Raw genomic sequence first — 16,836 nt, forward strand, 5'->3', positions numbered from 1 at the left:
GTTGTGGGAACAGTTCAATAACGGGAAAGTGAAGTTGAGTGAAGTTAATGATTAAGTGAACGTTGGTTCAAGAGCCTGATAAGAGAGGGGTAATAACTGTTCCTGAACCTGGTGGTGAGATTCCTGAACCTCTTGAACCTCCTCCTGATGACAGCAGCGAGAAAAGAGCATGACCTGGGTGGTGGGAGTCCCTGATAATGAATGTTGCTCTCCTGCAACAGCGTTTTATGTAGATGTGCTCAATGGTGGGGAGGGCTTTAACAATACTGGACTGTGCCATATCCACTACATTTGTAGAATTTTCCATTCAAGGGCATTGGTTTTTCCGTAGCAAGTAGTGATTCAGCCAGTCAATACTCTCCACTACACATCAATAAGTCAAATTTATTTATAAAGCACATTTAAAAACAACCCATGTTGACCAAAGTGCTGTACAAACCATAACAGTTAGCTAAAATCACAAACACAAGAAACACAGACATAAACAACAAGGCACACAGCTTATAGGCACAAAATAAATAGCACATGAGCCTAGGCACAAGCCAAAAATCAGCCACATCAGGAAGATTCAAACGCTAGAGAATAAAGGCAAGTTTTGAGCCTGGACTTAAAAGAGTCAACGGAGGGGGCAGATCTGATAGGGAGGGGAATGCTATTCCACAGTCTAGGCGCTACAACAAGTAGAATAAGGAGTTAGAAGGTCTGCAATATAGGAGGGGGCCAGCCCATTTAGGGCTTTATAGACAAACAGGAGAACCTTAAAATCAATTCTAAACTGTACTGGTAGCCAGTGGAGAGAGGCCAGGATAGAAGTAATATGGTCCCTCTTCCAGGCACCTGTCAGGAGCCTGGCTGCGGCATTCTGGACCAGTTGCAGGCTGGACAGGGACGACCGACTAATCCCAGTATACAGGGAGTTGGAGTAGTCCAAGCGGGAGGATATAAGGGTGTGGATGACTTTTGAAATCTTTGAAAGAGAGAAGCGACTTGATTTTGGCAATAGTACGAAGCTTGGAAAAAAAACTGGCTTTTACTACTGCATTTACTTGCTTGTCAAACTTAAAGGCGGAATCAAATATCACACCAAGGTTTTTGACATGGGGTTTGACAAGGGTGGACAGGTTATCAAGACTGTTGGTAATCACTTTGATGGAGACAGGGGGCCAAATAGGACAACTTCAGACCTGCCTTCATTCAGCTGTCAGAAGTTTTGTGCCACCCAACACCATGTCCTCAAGGCAGTTCATGAGGCTGACTAGATTTGACTGGTTGTTTGGTTTCAAGGGGAAATAAAGCTGTGTGTCGTTAGCATAACAATGGAAGGAAATGTGTTTTTGAATGATTTGGCTGAGGTTTGTCAAAGTTTTAGATGTCATGCTCAATCTCCTAAATAGAGGTTGCTGTTCTTCATAATTATGCTTAAGTGCTGGATCCAGGACAGGTCCTCTAAAATAATAACACCAAGAAATTTAAAGTTGCTGATCCTCTCCGATGAGGACTGGCTAGTGGACCTCTGGTTTCTTTCTCCTAAAGTCAATAATCAGCTCTTTGGTCTTGCTGACATTGAGTAAGAGGTTGTTATGGCACCACTCAGCCATACTTTCAATCTCTCTCTTCTATGCTGATTCATCACCACCTTGGATTCAGCCTACAACAGTGATGCCATCAGCAAACTTGAAAATGGCATTGGAGCTGTGCTTAGCCACAAAGTCATAAGAGTAAAGAGAGTAAAGCAGGAGGCTAAGCACACAGCCTTGTGGTGCACCTGTGCTGATGGAGATTGAGGAGATGTTGTTGCCAATCCATAAGGACTAGGGTCTGCAAGTGAGGAAATCAAGGATCCAACTGCACAAGAAGGAATTGAGGCCTAGATCTTGGAGCTTATTGATTGCTTTTGAGGGGATGCTGGTATTGAATGCTGAGTTATAGTCGATAAAGTGCATCTTGATGGAAGTATCTTTGCCGTCCAGATGCTCCAGGGTTGAGTGAAGGGCCAAAGAAATGGCATCTGCTGTGGACCTACTGGATCCGATTGACAAATTGGAGCGGATCTAAGTCACTTGTTATGCTTCACCACCAACCTCTCAAAACACTTCATCACTGTTGATGTACGTGCTACTGTATGAGGCAGGTGGCCACACAATTCCAGGGCACGGGTATAACTGAGGCCTGCTTGGAGCAGCTGGGTACCTCAGACGGCCAAAGTGAGAAGTTAGAGATATTGGTGAATTCTCCAGCCCGTTGATCAGCACAGGTCAACACTACTTGGCCAGGTACCCTGTCTGGGCCAGATGCTTTGTGTGTTCGTACCCCCCCCCCCCCGAAGGCTGCTCACATGTCAGCCTCTGAGCCTGAAATCATAGGCTCATCAGAGGATGTGGAAGTTCGTGATGGTTCCTCCGTGTTTTGATTGTCAAAGTAAGCATAGAAGGCACTGAGCTCATCTGGAACCAAAGCCCTGGTGTCCCCTGATTTAACTTTATAAGAGCTGACAGTATTCAATCCCTTTCACAACTGTAGAGTATTCTTCACTGATTCAAGTCTAGTCTGGGATTGCCACTTCGCCTGTGAGATGGCTTTCTGAAGATCGTACCTGGACCTCTTGTAACTATCTTGATGCTCCTTAGATCAAGATGCTTCATCTGAACACTTAGCTCAAACTGTTGCCTGTTTATTCTCTTTCATAGGTGCTGTCTGACCTGTGAGTTCCTCCAGCATTCTGTGTGTGGTTCTCAAAATTTCCTGCAATATCTTTTGTTTCTGACATTACCCACAAGTATTAGCTTGGCTCCTCCCTCCACAATTGCTGACAGGACCGCTGAGTATATCTAGAATTTTGTTTTTAGTTCAGATTTCCAGATGGCACAATCCAGTGGATTCCTATTAATTGGGACACAACAGGACCAGTACATTTTGGCCCAATTAAGCTGCTGCCCCAATTAGCCAAAATTTCATGGTAATAGTTAAATGGGTATTAAAAAAATTCAAAGTACTACTTAACTGAGTAACAAATTATGTACTTAAATGAAATTCAGAACAAATCAGAACACTACCAAAACTACTACAGTACTATAAGATTGTGCATTACCTTACTTACAGACCCCAGCGCACGCGACTAACTATGGTTAGAAACTTTGGCAACAGTCTCCTGTCAAGGGAATCCCGGCTACTTTCTCTATTTATTTTTTGTTCTTTAAGAGTTGTCCCAAATAAGTGGCTGTCCTGATTAACCGATGGCTTTATTAACCAGAATCTATCGATTTCCTAGCTTATGGGGGCTAGTTACCCAATAGAACATAGACCAGTACTGTACAGGCCCTTTGACCCACAATGTTGTGCAAGTCTTTAACCTACTCCAAGATTAACCTAATTCTTCCATCCCACATTCCCCTCTATTTTCTTTCATTCATGTCTCCCTTCAGAGTCTCCAATATTCCCTAAAGTATCTGCCTCTACCACCACCCCGGCATCACATTCTACACATCCAGTACTCTGTACAAAATAAAACTTACCTCTGACATCCCCCCTATACTTTCCTCCAATCACCTTAAAATTATACCCTCACATATTAGCCATTACTGCCGTGGGAAAGAGTCACTAGCTGGCCACTCTATCTATGCCTCTCATCATCTTATACACCTCTATCAAATCACCTCCCATCACTAAAGTGAAAAGCCTCAGCATGCTCACCTGATCCTTAAAAGACATGCACTCTAATCCAGGCAACATCCTGGAAAATCTCTCTAAAGCTTCCACATACTTAATATCACAAAGAGACCAGAACTAAACACAACATCAATCTTATATTTTGTAACTCCAAAACATAAATCTAATTGTAAGAAAAAGTTGGAGCTGGGAGTGCAAGTCTAACTTAGTTTTTACTTTAAGCAAGTCATGCACGTATCACGTGATGACATGATGACATGCCATTTACGTACCTTTACAGGTAACCTGCAATGCATTATGTAAACAACAAAGAATGCTTCATCAAACAATATAGTTACAATATTAGCAACACACACAAAATACTGGAGGAACTCAGCAGGCCAGGTAGCATCTATGGAAAAGAGTAAACAGTTGACATTTGGGCTGAGTTACATCATTAGGATTGAAAAAAAAAGATGAGAAATCAGACCAAGAAGGTGGTAGGAGATAGGTGAAACTAGGAGAGGGGAAGGGATGAAGTAAAGAGCTGGGAAGTCAATTAGTAAAAGAGATAAAGGGCTGGAGAAGGGCAGATCTGATAGGAGAGGACAGAAGACCACGGAAGAAAGGGAAGGGGGGAGGAGCACCAGAGGTGATGGGCAGGTAAGGAGATAAGATGAGAGAGGGAAATGGGGAATGGTGAAGTGGGGAAGGGGCAATTACCAAAAGCTCGAGAAATAGATGTTCATGCCATCAGGTTAGAGGGTAACCAGAAGGAATACAAGATTTTGCTCGTCCAACCTGAGTGTGGCCTCATCACAGCACTAGAGGAGGCATGGACTGACTTGTCGTAATGGGAGTGGAAAGTAGAATTGAAATGGGTGACCACCGGGTGATCCTGGTTTTTCTCAAATAATACTGAAATATTAAATACACAATATTCTGGTAGTCTAACCAGACTTTTATAGAGCTGCAACATTATTGTATTATAACCAGGAAATTAACTCCCCTTCTTTGAAAATAGTTATGGTATCTCATGCAGAAAATGGTACTTCCCATAGTGCATACTTGCTCAATAAAAGCACTGACATATCAGCCTGGATTATGCATTCAAATTCTAACCTCAAAGCAAAGTGCAACCTACCATTAAAATGTTTTGTCTTGATGTCAATTTAGATGTTGAATTAATTCAAAAATTCTGATGCATGTAACTGCTGTCAATAAATTAGAATGTCTGTTACGTTTCAAAGACCAACTAATGAAGAAACTTAGAAATGCATGTAACATAGTTTGTCACTTAAGTATTCATTATTGATAAAAAAAAATTGTCCTTCACCAGTGTGTTTGTTAAATTCTAATCACACATTCCTGGGACGCAAAACATCATTCCCCAATCTTTAACTGCTTCTGCACCTGCCAGCCACAATGCAAACAAACCCACTGCATATTTCCTGCTCACTTCTGACCACAGACCACATGTTACAGTTAGCAGAGTTAGTATTTATGGAAGGGTGACCCACTAAACATATTTTGTAACTGAGGCTTTATTCACAAATCTTTTAGAGTTAAAGAGCAACATTAGAGTTTTTTTTAAATTTATTCACAGATTACTGTAGCTCATACATATTGCAAGCCCACTAGCCTAGGAGTAATTGAGAGACCATTTCAGAGGACAGTTCAAAGTTACCACATTGGTGTTTGTCTTTAGTCAAGTACAAGTCAGATTGGACAAGGATCACTAATTTCCTCCCCTACATGACATGACTAAATGTCTGATTTTTACAATAATCCATGGTCACATTAAACTTTTATTCCAGATTTATTTAAATTAAAATTCAACTGCTGTGATCAGATTTGAATTCGTGGATGATATGAACCACCACTCTTTCTGTGTTAATTTTAAAACAGTCTGCATTTTATAGTTTATTCAAGACTCAAGATTGTTTAATGTTATTTCCTATACACACAAGTGTAAAGAAGAATGAAATAGACCACAAGTCCTTAAGATATAGGAGCAGAAGTAGGCTATTTGGCATATTAAGTCTGCTCTGCCATTCACATCATGGATGACAAAGGGGTCCCAAATTTAAAGCCTATTCACCAGGAATCTACCTAGTTACATCAGTCTTCTTTAAATGAAGCCCCTACCACATCCTTGGACTGTGTTCGTTGACACATTTCACTCTATGTTCCAATGTAAATGTGGCAAATTTCACATCAGTTAATTTAGCAGAGATTTCCAGGAATTCACATTTGTACATTGTGTTGGCTCTAAGGAAACAATAAGTGCATATTAGATTATGCATAACTGACAAAATACAAATTATGATTTGGAAGCTTTTTCTTCAAAGTTCAATTTTAGTTTGTCATTCAACCATATATATTGCCAAGTGAAACCACGTTCCTCCAAACCAAGGTACATAACATAGTACATATAACTCAGACACACAAAACATACACTAATATTACTACAAAATAATTTAATAAATAAGGTGCATTTAAACACAAGTTAAAAAGTAAACAGTATAACACTACTGGCACTTCATATGTGATGAGACCTGAGTGATGGCAGGGAGTTCAATAGTCTTGCATCCTGGGGGAAGAATCAGATTCGGGTTTATCATCACCGGCATGAGCCGTGAAATTTGTTAACTTAGCAAATTTCTGAATTTGCTGTTTCCCATTCTAACCCTAATGCTATGATACCTCCTGCCTGATGGTAGGGGGTCAAGGAGATTGTTGGACGGATGGGAGGGATCATGAAATAATACCAAGGGCCCTGTGTACACAGGAAATTGCATAAATATGTGATGGGTGGAAGACAGACCCCGATGATCACAATCCTTTGCAGAGACTTGCAGTCAGATGCCTTTCAATTCCCGTGACATCGCTGTGCTTTCTTGACCAAAGAGATGATTTTTAAAGAAATGCAGGTCATTTATTAAGTATGCATATTTTGGTAGCTATTATTGCCTAGATTATTAATTGCTGAAAACTGCATGAACCGGGCTTCTGAGACAGTAGGAGCAGTGAGCAGAGAAAATGCTGCTGGTGGTGGGAGATAGCTCATGGCAGCTGCTGACTAATGTTTACATTCTCGACTTCAATTGAAGTCCAGCTACAACAGCTCACCAACTATAATCAAAATTCATGAAGGAAAGCCAGAACGACACATTAACTACTGCAAGCTGATAATATACGAGTTTGCTCAGTTATCCGGTGATGCAACTGCTTGCTTGAAAATGTTATTTTATAGTTACGACTATAGGAATAAAAACATCAGGACTTGCTTTGATTGATAACCCAAGATTCAGATTGCCTGAACTAAAGTGAAGTAAATCAGGGAGGAAATATTCAATAAATTTTCTACAACGGTTAAAAAATGGTGTCTACGTACCGGAAACAGAAACTACCAAGTTCTGCATTATTCTCACAATAATTGCCCAGAATATTAACATAGAGAGGTTCAGTTCCTGTCTATAATAGTGTTTGAGCACTTGTTATACTGCAAGGTGCAATATGTTTTCACCTTGTATGTCTTTGCAGCTATACTCCCTATTTTAATGGCTCACTGAAGAAATCTATATCTTTCTGAGCAAAAAGATTAACTAAAGTTAAGGTGCATACAAGCAGTTTGCTCTGTGATAAAGGCCCCTAACCACATCCTGTTTTTCAGCTGTAGAGTATTTCATGAAGTTAACTTTGTTTCTCAGTTTAAGGATGAATCAATAGTGAGGTGCATTTCAGAGATGAGTCAGTAATTTAGTTTTCCAATAGAAAGGTTCAGTATTTAAAACTAACATCTGGATGCATGCTGATGAAAGAAAAAAAATGAGGAAATTCATTTACTTAGTGCAGAAAACACAATCTAAAACTTATCTGACAATAATTATAAAAGGGGTGAATTATTGATACACGAGAAAATCTGCAGATTCTGGAAATTCAAAGTGCTGGAGGAACTCAGCAAGTCAGGCAGCATCTATGGAAAAGGATAAACAGTTGACATCATGGGCTCTTCATCAGAACTGGAAAGGAAGGGGAGAAATCAGATAAGAAGGTGGGGGGAGGTGACCAAGAAGTACAAGGTGGTAGGTGATAGGTAATAGGGGCGGGGGGGGGGAGAAGTAAGGAGCTGGGAAATTGAATGGTGAAAAAGATAAAGAGCTGGAGAAAGGGGAATCTGATAGGAGAGGACAGAAGACCATGAAGGAAACAGAAGGGGCAAGAGCACCAGAGAGAGGTGATGGGCAGATAAGGAGATAACGTGAGAGAGGGAAATGAGCATGGGGGAATGGTGAAGGAGGAGGGGGCAATTATCTAAATTTTGAGATATCGATGATCATGCCATCAGGTTGGAGGCCACCCAGACGGAATCCAAAGCGTTGCTCCTCCAACCTGAGTGTGGCTGTAGAGGAGGACATGGACTGACATGTCAGAATGGGAATGGGAAGTAGAATTGAAATGGGTGGCTACCAGGAGATACCACCTTCTGTGACAGATGGAGCGAAGGTGTTTGGCAAGGTGGTCTCCTGATCTATGTTGAATCTCACCAATGTACAGGAGGCCACACCAATTATTGATACCCATCTTTCCCATGCAAAACTTAAGCTATTAGGCTAACGTTTTAAAATCAAAGTAGTATTAAAAAACTGCAATCACAGGGAGATCTGGTTAAGGTAGGGTAAATACATAGGCTTTTTCCCCCTGAGAGTGGGTGAGACTAGAACTAGAGATCACAAATTAAGGGTTAAAGATGAAATATTTAAGGGGGAATCTCAGGGGAACCTCTTCACTCAGAGCGTGGTATGTGTGTGGAACAAGCTTCCAGCAGAAGTGGTGGATGAGGGTTCAACTGCAACACTTAAGAGAGATTTGGATAAGTAGATGGATGGTTGGGGGTACTGAGGGCTTTGATCCTGGTGCGAGTAGATGATGGGCAGCAGGGCCTGTTTCTAGTCTATGACCGTAAAACAAAAACAAAGGAAGCACCATCAATGTTATATTTCATATCAATAATTACATAGAAATTTTACATCAATATAATTTTGGCAGTTAATGAGAGATAATTGCACTTTTTCCACAGTTGAAGCAATGATGCCTGGACTCACTCTGGACCTAGAAAATGGGAGTTGGCAGAAAAGAGGGTGGGGCAGTGGCAGATTGTGGTTATAGATCCAGAGATGAGTAGGTAAGATCAGAACAAGGCAGGGGCTGGCAGGGTGAAGTGGGATGAGGGAACTGGAGGTGGTAGGTACTGGACTTACTTAGGAAACATGCTGTGCTTTGAAGACATAAGCATCACTGGAGTGTCCACTAATACAATTTTCCAAGACAATTTGATCTGATTTGCCTGCAGTTCTCTAGAACATGCATTCTGAAAGGAATGGTGACATCCTCTGGTGGCATAGGCCACACAGAGAGAAGCATGACCACAGGGTCCAGCAGACCCAGACATTATCTGTTCCTCTCTTCAAGCAGCTACCTGACCTGCCGAGTGATTCCAGCACTTTGAGTTCCAGAATCTGTAGATCTTATTTTTGCTGTTTCTGTCTGATTGATTGTTTAATTTCAATCACAGCATTTTCTAGAGGAAAATATTCTTAGTTCTAAGTAACCAAATGAAATTACATGCTTAACATGAAAATAGAAATTGCAGTACCATGCTGCATATGAACAGTACAATTCCCTCCTCTGGCCACAAGGTGTTACTGCATCAGTTCAATTTATATTTACTGCATACAACACCCTCCCAAACCAAGAGGAAGACGTTCAACATGCGTGCTTTGTAAAACATAAAACGGTGCAGCCCAGGAACAGACCATTGGGCCCGTTTGACTTAATTCCATCAAATCAAATGCCGAAGTAAACTAACCTCTTAAATTCCCTGCACATACATTTGCCTATCTAAGAGCCTCTTGAAAGCCTATCATATTTGCCTCTATCACCACCCCTGGCAGTGCATTCCAGGCACCCACCACTCTTAAAAAAAAAAACTTGCCCCACACACCTCCTTTGAATTTACTTCCCCCGCCCCCCCCCCCACCTTTCATGCATCTCCTTTGAAACCATTATCAAATTCCAACGGACTTCAACTGCATGGAAATACCAAATTTCCTTTAGATTAGGTCCTACTTCCATCGTAAAGGCAAAGGAAGCTGTACACTGGGACTGGATACTGGGAAATAGGAGGAGAGGATAGCTACCCAAGAGATTCAGCAGATGCTGGAAACCCACAGTAACACGAACAAAATGCTGGAGGAACTCAGTAGTTCGGGCAGCATCTATGGAGGGGCATATACAGTCAACAATTCGGGCTGAAACCCTTCATCAGGATTGCTGAAAATAAATATTGAAGGGTCTCAGCCCAAAACTGAGTCTTTATTGTTTTCCAGAAATGCTGCCTGACCTGCTGAGTTCTTCCAACATTTTTTGTGTGTGATTATTCAGGTCTGTGCATTTTAAAACAGCCACACGCAAAGCATCTTCCACACTGCCCTCTGTTGCTCCTCCCGTTTTCACAAATCCTCCTGCTTTTCAGTCGCTTACTGTCCCATTATAATGTAAAAATTCTGCAACATGCGCACAATGCGATAATCATAGCATACGCGTTGTCCAGGGCTCCACCTGACCAGTCTGAGCCACAGAAGTATTGTCTCCATACGTCAGTAATCTGCTGGATTGTATTGTGTGGCAGCATGACACTCACTGTGTTTGTGTGCATGTCCACTGCACACCAGTTGAGAGACATTTTGTCAGCAGAAAGCCATCATTGTCCACAAAGTGCTCTAATTTGATTGACAACTCGGATTTATAACTGCAACAAGACACTTCCTCAGACTGAAGCCATCAGGACTGCCGCCAAGGTACTGGACACGTCCCTTCACAATCCACTATTCACGGGCAAACAGCAACGAGCAGTTCCTTCCAGTACAATGCAGTATTGTCATATGATACTCACTAAGTGATCTGAGTTATCAATACTATTCTGAACCCAGGGAAAGAAAGCAATACTAAGAAATATAGAAAATATTTTTATATATTCTGCTGCAAAACACTGTTCCCTCTCAGCTACACGGCTACTCGTCTGCGCAGGACCTGAAATGCTCCCGAGCACACAGCCCTTGTCGGCACTCAGCCAGAAATGGACACAGTCAGAAAAAGTTCAAGGAACGTGAAAGATTTCTTGTACCATATTTCATTATAACCTTCAATTAATAAGACCAAAAGAATGTGGTTTTACAATTTTCATTCTAAATATTCATGGTATGCTTAATAAAAAAAAAAGTGCCACACAGTTTTCAATCCAAATAAAAATTTCCTGCTCAGAGCAATGGTTGGTCAGTGCAGATGTAAAAAAAAAATTAGAGGGAATGTTACTGCAAAGCAACAAATTTTAGACCACAAGACACAAGAGCAGAATTTAACAACATATGCCAGTGATAATAAACCTGATTCTGAATGAAAGCCATATTCTCTTGTGGAGAATGAAACATTGAAAAATCTCTTCAAATTGACTTAACTTCAAATAAGCCGGATTTCTTAATCATTGCTCTGGCCACTTTCTAAGTTATTGGTAATAGATTCCTCGACCCTCTCCAGAAGTTCATTTACAGTCACACCACCAGGTTCAGGAACAGTTATCACCCGACAACCATCAGGTCCTGAACCAGTGTGGATAACTTCACTCACCTCAATATTGAATTGATTCCACAACCTACAGACTCATTTTCAAGGACTCTACAACTCATGTTCTCAGTGTTATTAATTATCATTTTAAATTGTATTTGCACAGCTTATTTTCTTCTGCACATTGGTTATTTGTCAATCTTTGCATGCAGTTTTTCATTAATTCTATTGCATGTCTTTGATCTACTGTGAATGCCTGCAATAAAATCAATCTCAGGATAGTATATGGGGACATATACTTTGAGTTTCAGTGGTGAGAGACTAGATTACAACAAGAACACTTTTATTGAACTGGCACAGTCTTAAACATTGCCTCTTATTGATGGATAGGGCTCCTACTGAAAAGCTTTCTCTTTCTTAAAGCTGCTTGTAACTTCGCCATGGACAGTCCCAAGCCCAGCTGCAAAAAGAGGAAGGTTGGGCATAGGGCTAGCAATATCCTGTAAAGCCCCAGAGATACAGAAATGCCAAATGAAGCACCAAATACCTCATCCACGGGAGAGGAAGGATAAACCAAGATGGGCTACACCTGGAGACAAGCTGAAAGGCTGGCCCAGGACAGAGGACTCTGGCGAGCTGCTGTCAGCAGCCTATGTTCCAGTAGAGGTGATGGGCTTAAAAAAAAAGCTGTTTGTCTTGCTCCACTGGTTGGTTCATGCCTGATTCATTAAACCTGCTACTCTACATTCCAGGGCAATGCTTGCAGACCATATAAAATATGGCTTCACTTGTGCAGCTGATTTTGTCTGATCATTAACAAGCTGCAATTTGTTGTTCTGGGGCATGTTTTGTGAAGTTGTAAGGCAATTAGGAAATAATTAACAAGAACTATGTTCACAGATGCATAGAGTTACACTGCATGAAAACAGGCCATTCAGCCCAACTCCTCCATGCTGACCAAGATGTGCATACTTGTTAATCCCATTTGCCTACATCTGGGTCTTATCCCACTAAACTGCAAAATGGCACTGACGATATATGGCAAAGTTTTGTGGGTTGCTAATAAAACTACTAACTATTCTACTAAATATACTGGACATTATTCTGGACTATGATCACAGCATTCGGCAACTTATAATTTCCCTTTGGGAGTTGTGCTCTTGAACGGTCTGAATGATCTGGCATTTTTGAGGGATCCTGAAGGATTCAATGAATTGTGGCAGCCATTGCTGGAGCGGACTTCGTGCCGGACTGAAGACATGGAGAATGAACTGAAGTTTAGCAGATTTAAGTGCCACCAGATTAAAAACGATTAAGATGTGAAGGTCAAGGGTGGGGGATGAGCCAGTTTTCAGCTCACTACTCTGTCAGCTAGGATCCGCCACCTGAGCTCATCCCATCCACCTCCTGCTCTTCCTACTGCCACCATCAGGCCGTCAGGCTCCTGGACCGGCTTTACTCGCCTCAGCATTGAACTGGTTCTGCAGTTCTGGCCGGCAGCCACTAGGCTGCTGCACCGTCTGCACTTAGTTCAGTGCTGAACTGGCGACACGGGTGTGAAGAACACTTCCATGCTCCGCATATCCACTCTGCGGTTCGTGCCCCCTATTCGCCATCTATAAATTCACCAATGACACCACTGTTGTTCGGAGAAGCTCAGATGGTAACGAAGAGGCACACAGACCCGAGATAGATTGGCTTGTTAAGTAGTGTCACGTCAACAATTCTGCACTCAACATCAGCAAAACGGAAAATTTGGGAGACCACACACCAAACCTCACTGAGGGATCAACGATAGAAAGGGTGAGTAGCTTCAAATTCCTGGGCGTCAACATCACAGAGGATCTGTCACAGGCTTAACACTGTGATACAATCATGAAGGTGGCAAGTCGGTGGCTATATTTGGTATGTCACCAAGGACTCAAGCAAATTTCTCTGCACGTACTGTGGAAAGTATTCTTACTGGTTGTATCACTGCCTAATATGGAGGTTTCATTGCACAGGATCAGAAAAAGCTGCAGAGGGTTACAGACAAACTAACGCCATCATGGGCACAACGCTGCCCGCCATTGAGGACAGCTTCAAGAGGCATTGCCTCAAGGTGGCGGCATCTATCATCAGGGACCCGCATCACACGGAGCACGCCCTCTTCTCATTACTACCATCAGGGAGGAGGCTCAGAGTCTGAAGACCTACTATCAATATTTTAGGATGTAGAAGAGCTTAGAAAAAAAGAGGGCCTGTATTGTGCTGTAGGTTTTCTATGTTTCTATAAGTACAGGATGGGAGCAGGCCCTTTGGCCTAGAAATGTCTGTGCCAAACAATGCCAAATTAAACTAAATCTCTTCTGCCTCATGATCCCCATTTCTCCATTCAGTGCATTTTCCTGTTCCTATCTAAGAAGGATCTGCATCCACCACTGCTCCTGGCAGCCCATTCCTATCATTCTCCATGAAAAAAAAGCACTTGCCCTCACATCACCCTTAAATTTACCCCCCCCAGCAGACTAAATGGGCCAAATGGCCTAATTCTACTCCTAGGTCTTTTGATCCTCTGGCTCATGATCAACTCCCCAAACAAAACAATCACATTTGCAAGACATGACATGCCCCACACAAACTCAAGCTAACTGTCCCTAATGAGGCCCAGCCTTTCCAAAGGCACACAAATCCTATCCATACGAATCTTCTCCAATACCTTTCCTGTCAATGACATAAGGCTCACAAGCCTATAAATTCCTGGATCATCCTTATTTTTCTTTCCTGAATGAAGGAACAGTGTCATGATATTCACAGAAAATTCTGATCCAAATGTAAAGATCAACAATTCGTACCTCAGTTTCAGGCTGCACCATTTCAACTTCAATGCTGATTTTTTCTTTTGAGAGTTGTTCCCTTTGGTGACAATCAAGTTTGATGAAGTTCCTGCACATTTGATGGGCAGTGTAATTGCAATCTATTTAGACAGAGAGACAGAGTCAAAATTAAACAAAATTCTGCTGGAAAATATCAATTCTGTATACAATTTAAGACAAGAACAAATTAATTCTGGTGGACTAAGAAAGTGCACATTTTTAAACATCTAAGGAGCATAGGAAATGTTGGATTAGGAGAAAGTTAAGCTCAACCTAAATTCACCCTCCTGCAATCACTGGCTGGATCCTCTGGCTTTATTATTCAGGTCAGAATGAAATGACCCACATGTACTACCTCACTTATTTTTTGCTCTTTTTGTACTACTTATTTTTATTGTTCTTAAATATACAGTATTTTTATTGTAATATATGGTTTATTATTGTATTGCACTGTACTGCTATTGCAACACAGCAAATTTCATATATGCTAGTATTAATAAACCTGACTCTGAAATGGCTTAACATAGAAATCAAGAAAGCAACATCCATTGAAGGCCTCGACATTACAGAACATGTTCTCTTCTCACTTCTACCACTGGGCAATCCAAGGGTAGTACATAGTAACTTCGATAATAAATTTACTTTGAATTTTGAATTGTGTTGAGTTGTGACAGGATAAATTTGACTGGAAAAACAACACCAAGGCTGTTTACAAGAAGGGGATGAGATGACTATTTCCTAAAGAAGCTGAGATCCTTCAATGTGTGCAGCAGGATGTTGGAGATCTTTTACCAGTCTTCTGTAGCAAGTGCAGTCTTCTTTGCCGCTTTATGTTGGGCGAGCAGAATCGGTGCTGGTGATGCAAAAAGACTAAAGAAACTCATCAAAAAGGCTGGATCTCTCCCTGGCTCTAACCAAGGACACTAGGTCACTAAACAAACTGTTATCCATTATAGACAATTTGGCACATCCTCTCCATGAACTACTGAATAAGCAGCAGAGCATCCTTTCAAACAGACTCATTCAGCTCCACTGTCACAAGGATCATGACAGAAAATCTTTCCTACCAAATTCAATAAGCATATACAACAGTTCATCTCTGCACAACAGGAGAACACACATCATAGTACAATAGTCTCTGCTTTATTATTTTGTACATTATTATTGCACAGTATTGCACATAGAAACATAGAAAATAGGTGCAGGAGTAGGCCATTCGGCCCTTTGAGCCTGCACCGCCATTCAGTACGATCATGGCTGATCATCCAACTCAGAACCCTGTACCTGCCTTCTCGCCATACCCCCTGATCCCTTTAGCCACAAGGGCCATATCTAACTCCCTCTTAAATATAGCCAATGAACTGGCCTCAACTGTTTCCTGTGGCAGAGAATTCCACAGATTCACCACTCTTCACCACTTAATTTTTGGTACATTATTGTGTCTATTATTACCCAGTGCTTTATTATTAGTTAAGTCTGCACACTTCTAAGTGTGTTTTTAGATGTTGCTGCTGTATGAAAGAATCTCCCATTCGGGATCAATAAGTACTTATTATTATTATTATTTGCAGAGGTTTCAACAGTTACAGGTTTGAATATACTGAATCACAACTATCTACAAATTTTGATCACCCAGGTTGCTCTGACAAGGTAAAGGCAAAATTCCAGTCTTAAGGGTTCAGACTCCATCAGCAAATCCTTTGCATCAATCACCTTAAGAAAGAAGACATGACCGGCACGTTGTGCAATTATTTTGTTGCGCTCGTCATACTTATTTATTTTCACCAGATAGACTGTTTACATTGTGAGCAAGGAGTTTCATGGCACCTTAGTGTATATGACAATAAACTCATATGAATCTGAATATTGGGATGTCGCAGAAGGGTAGTAGCTAGCATAATGATATTGCAGTGCATCAACCCGGGTTCAATCGTCACTTTCTGCATGAGATTTGTACATTTTCCCTGTGACTGTGTGGCTTTCCTCCGGATGCTCTGCTCTGGTTTCCAAAGACCTACCGGTTAGTAGGTTACTTGGTCACATGGGTGCAACTGGGCAGCACTGGCGTGTTAGGCCAGAAGGGCCCATTACTGTGCTGTATGTCTGAATAAAAGATAACAAATAACAATCATCTGAAACAGTAGCACCTCTAAGCCATTTCCAGATAAACTCTAGTTAAGGATCTGGGGTTAACCACAACAGCAATTAAATAAAATGGGTCATAGACCTAAGAAAAAACAGCTACATTTAGGAAATGTCTTATTAGATAATCTAATGGTCCAGGTTATACTCAACTCAGTTTGCACTTCAGATATTTTACCTGTACAATTATCATCTTTTGCAGCTCTAATAATATAACTAGCCATAAAGTCTTAACACCATGGCTATCCAGTGAATCAGAGGTCCCTGAGCAGCCACCAGGCTTCAGGCAATGGAGACCAACCATCTCTGAGCTGACCTGATGGAACGTTTGACAACTTCTACTGCTTCAATTGTTGCTAAAGTACTTTGATAATCAGAGACATTTAGCTGAAATAGAATTGTATTTAAAAAATATATATTTAGTTAAAATGCACTTAACTGATGTAGATTAATTTCAAATAAACTTAATTGAAATAAAGAATTATTTATCCTTGATTGGTTCATTAAGGTTGTTATAGTAAACTTAATTGAAATAAACAATTATTTATCCTTGATTGGTTCCTTAAGG

General features: G+C 41.2%; 1 protein-coding gene across 1 annotated transcript in view; it reads right to left on the minus strand.

The window, feature by feature from the left end:
• Positions 1-16,836, minus strand: part of rassf5 (Ras association domain family member 5) — a 100,653-nt gene that overhangs the window by 57,023 nt on the left and 26,794 nt on the right. Inside the window, exon 2 of the mRNA XM_063065189.1 lies at positions 14,106-14,227. Within this exon, the coding sequence (XP_062921259.1) occupies positions 14,106-14,227 (122 nt within the window). The remainder of the gene's footprint in view (positions 1-14,105; positions 14,228-16,836) is intronic.

The sequence above is a fragment of the Mobula hypostoma genome, chromosome 13, assembly GCF_963921235.1.
Source record: "Mobula hypostoma chromosome 13, sMobHyp1.1, whole genome shotgun sequence".
In the NCBI taxonomy this organism is placed as follows: domain Eukaryota; kingdom Metazoa; phylum Chordata; class Chondrichthyes; order Myliobatiformes; family Myliobatidae; genus Mobula; species Mobula hypostoma.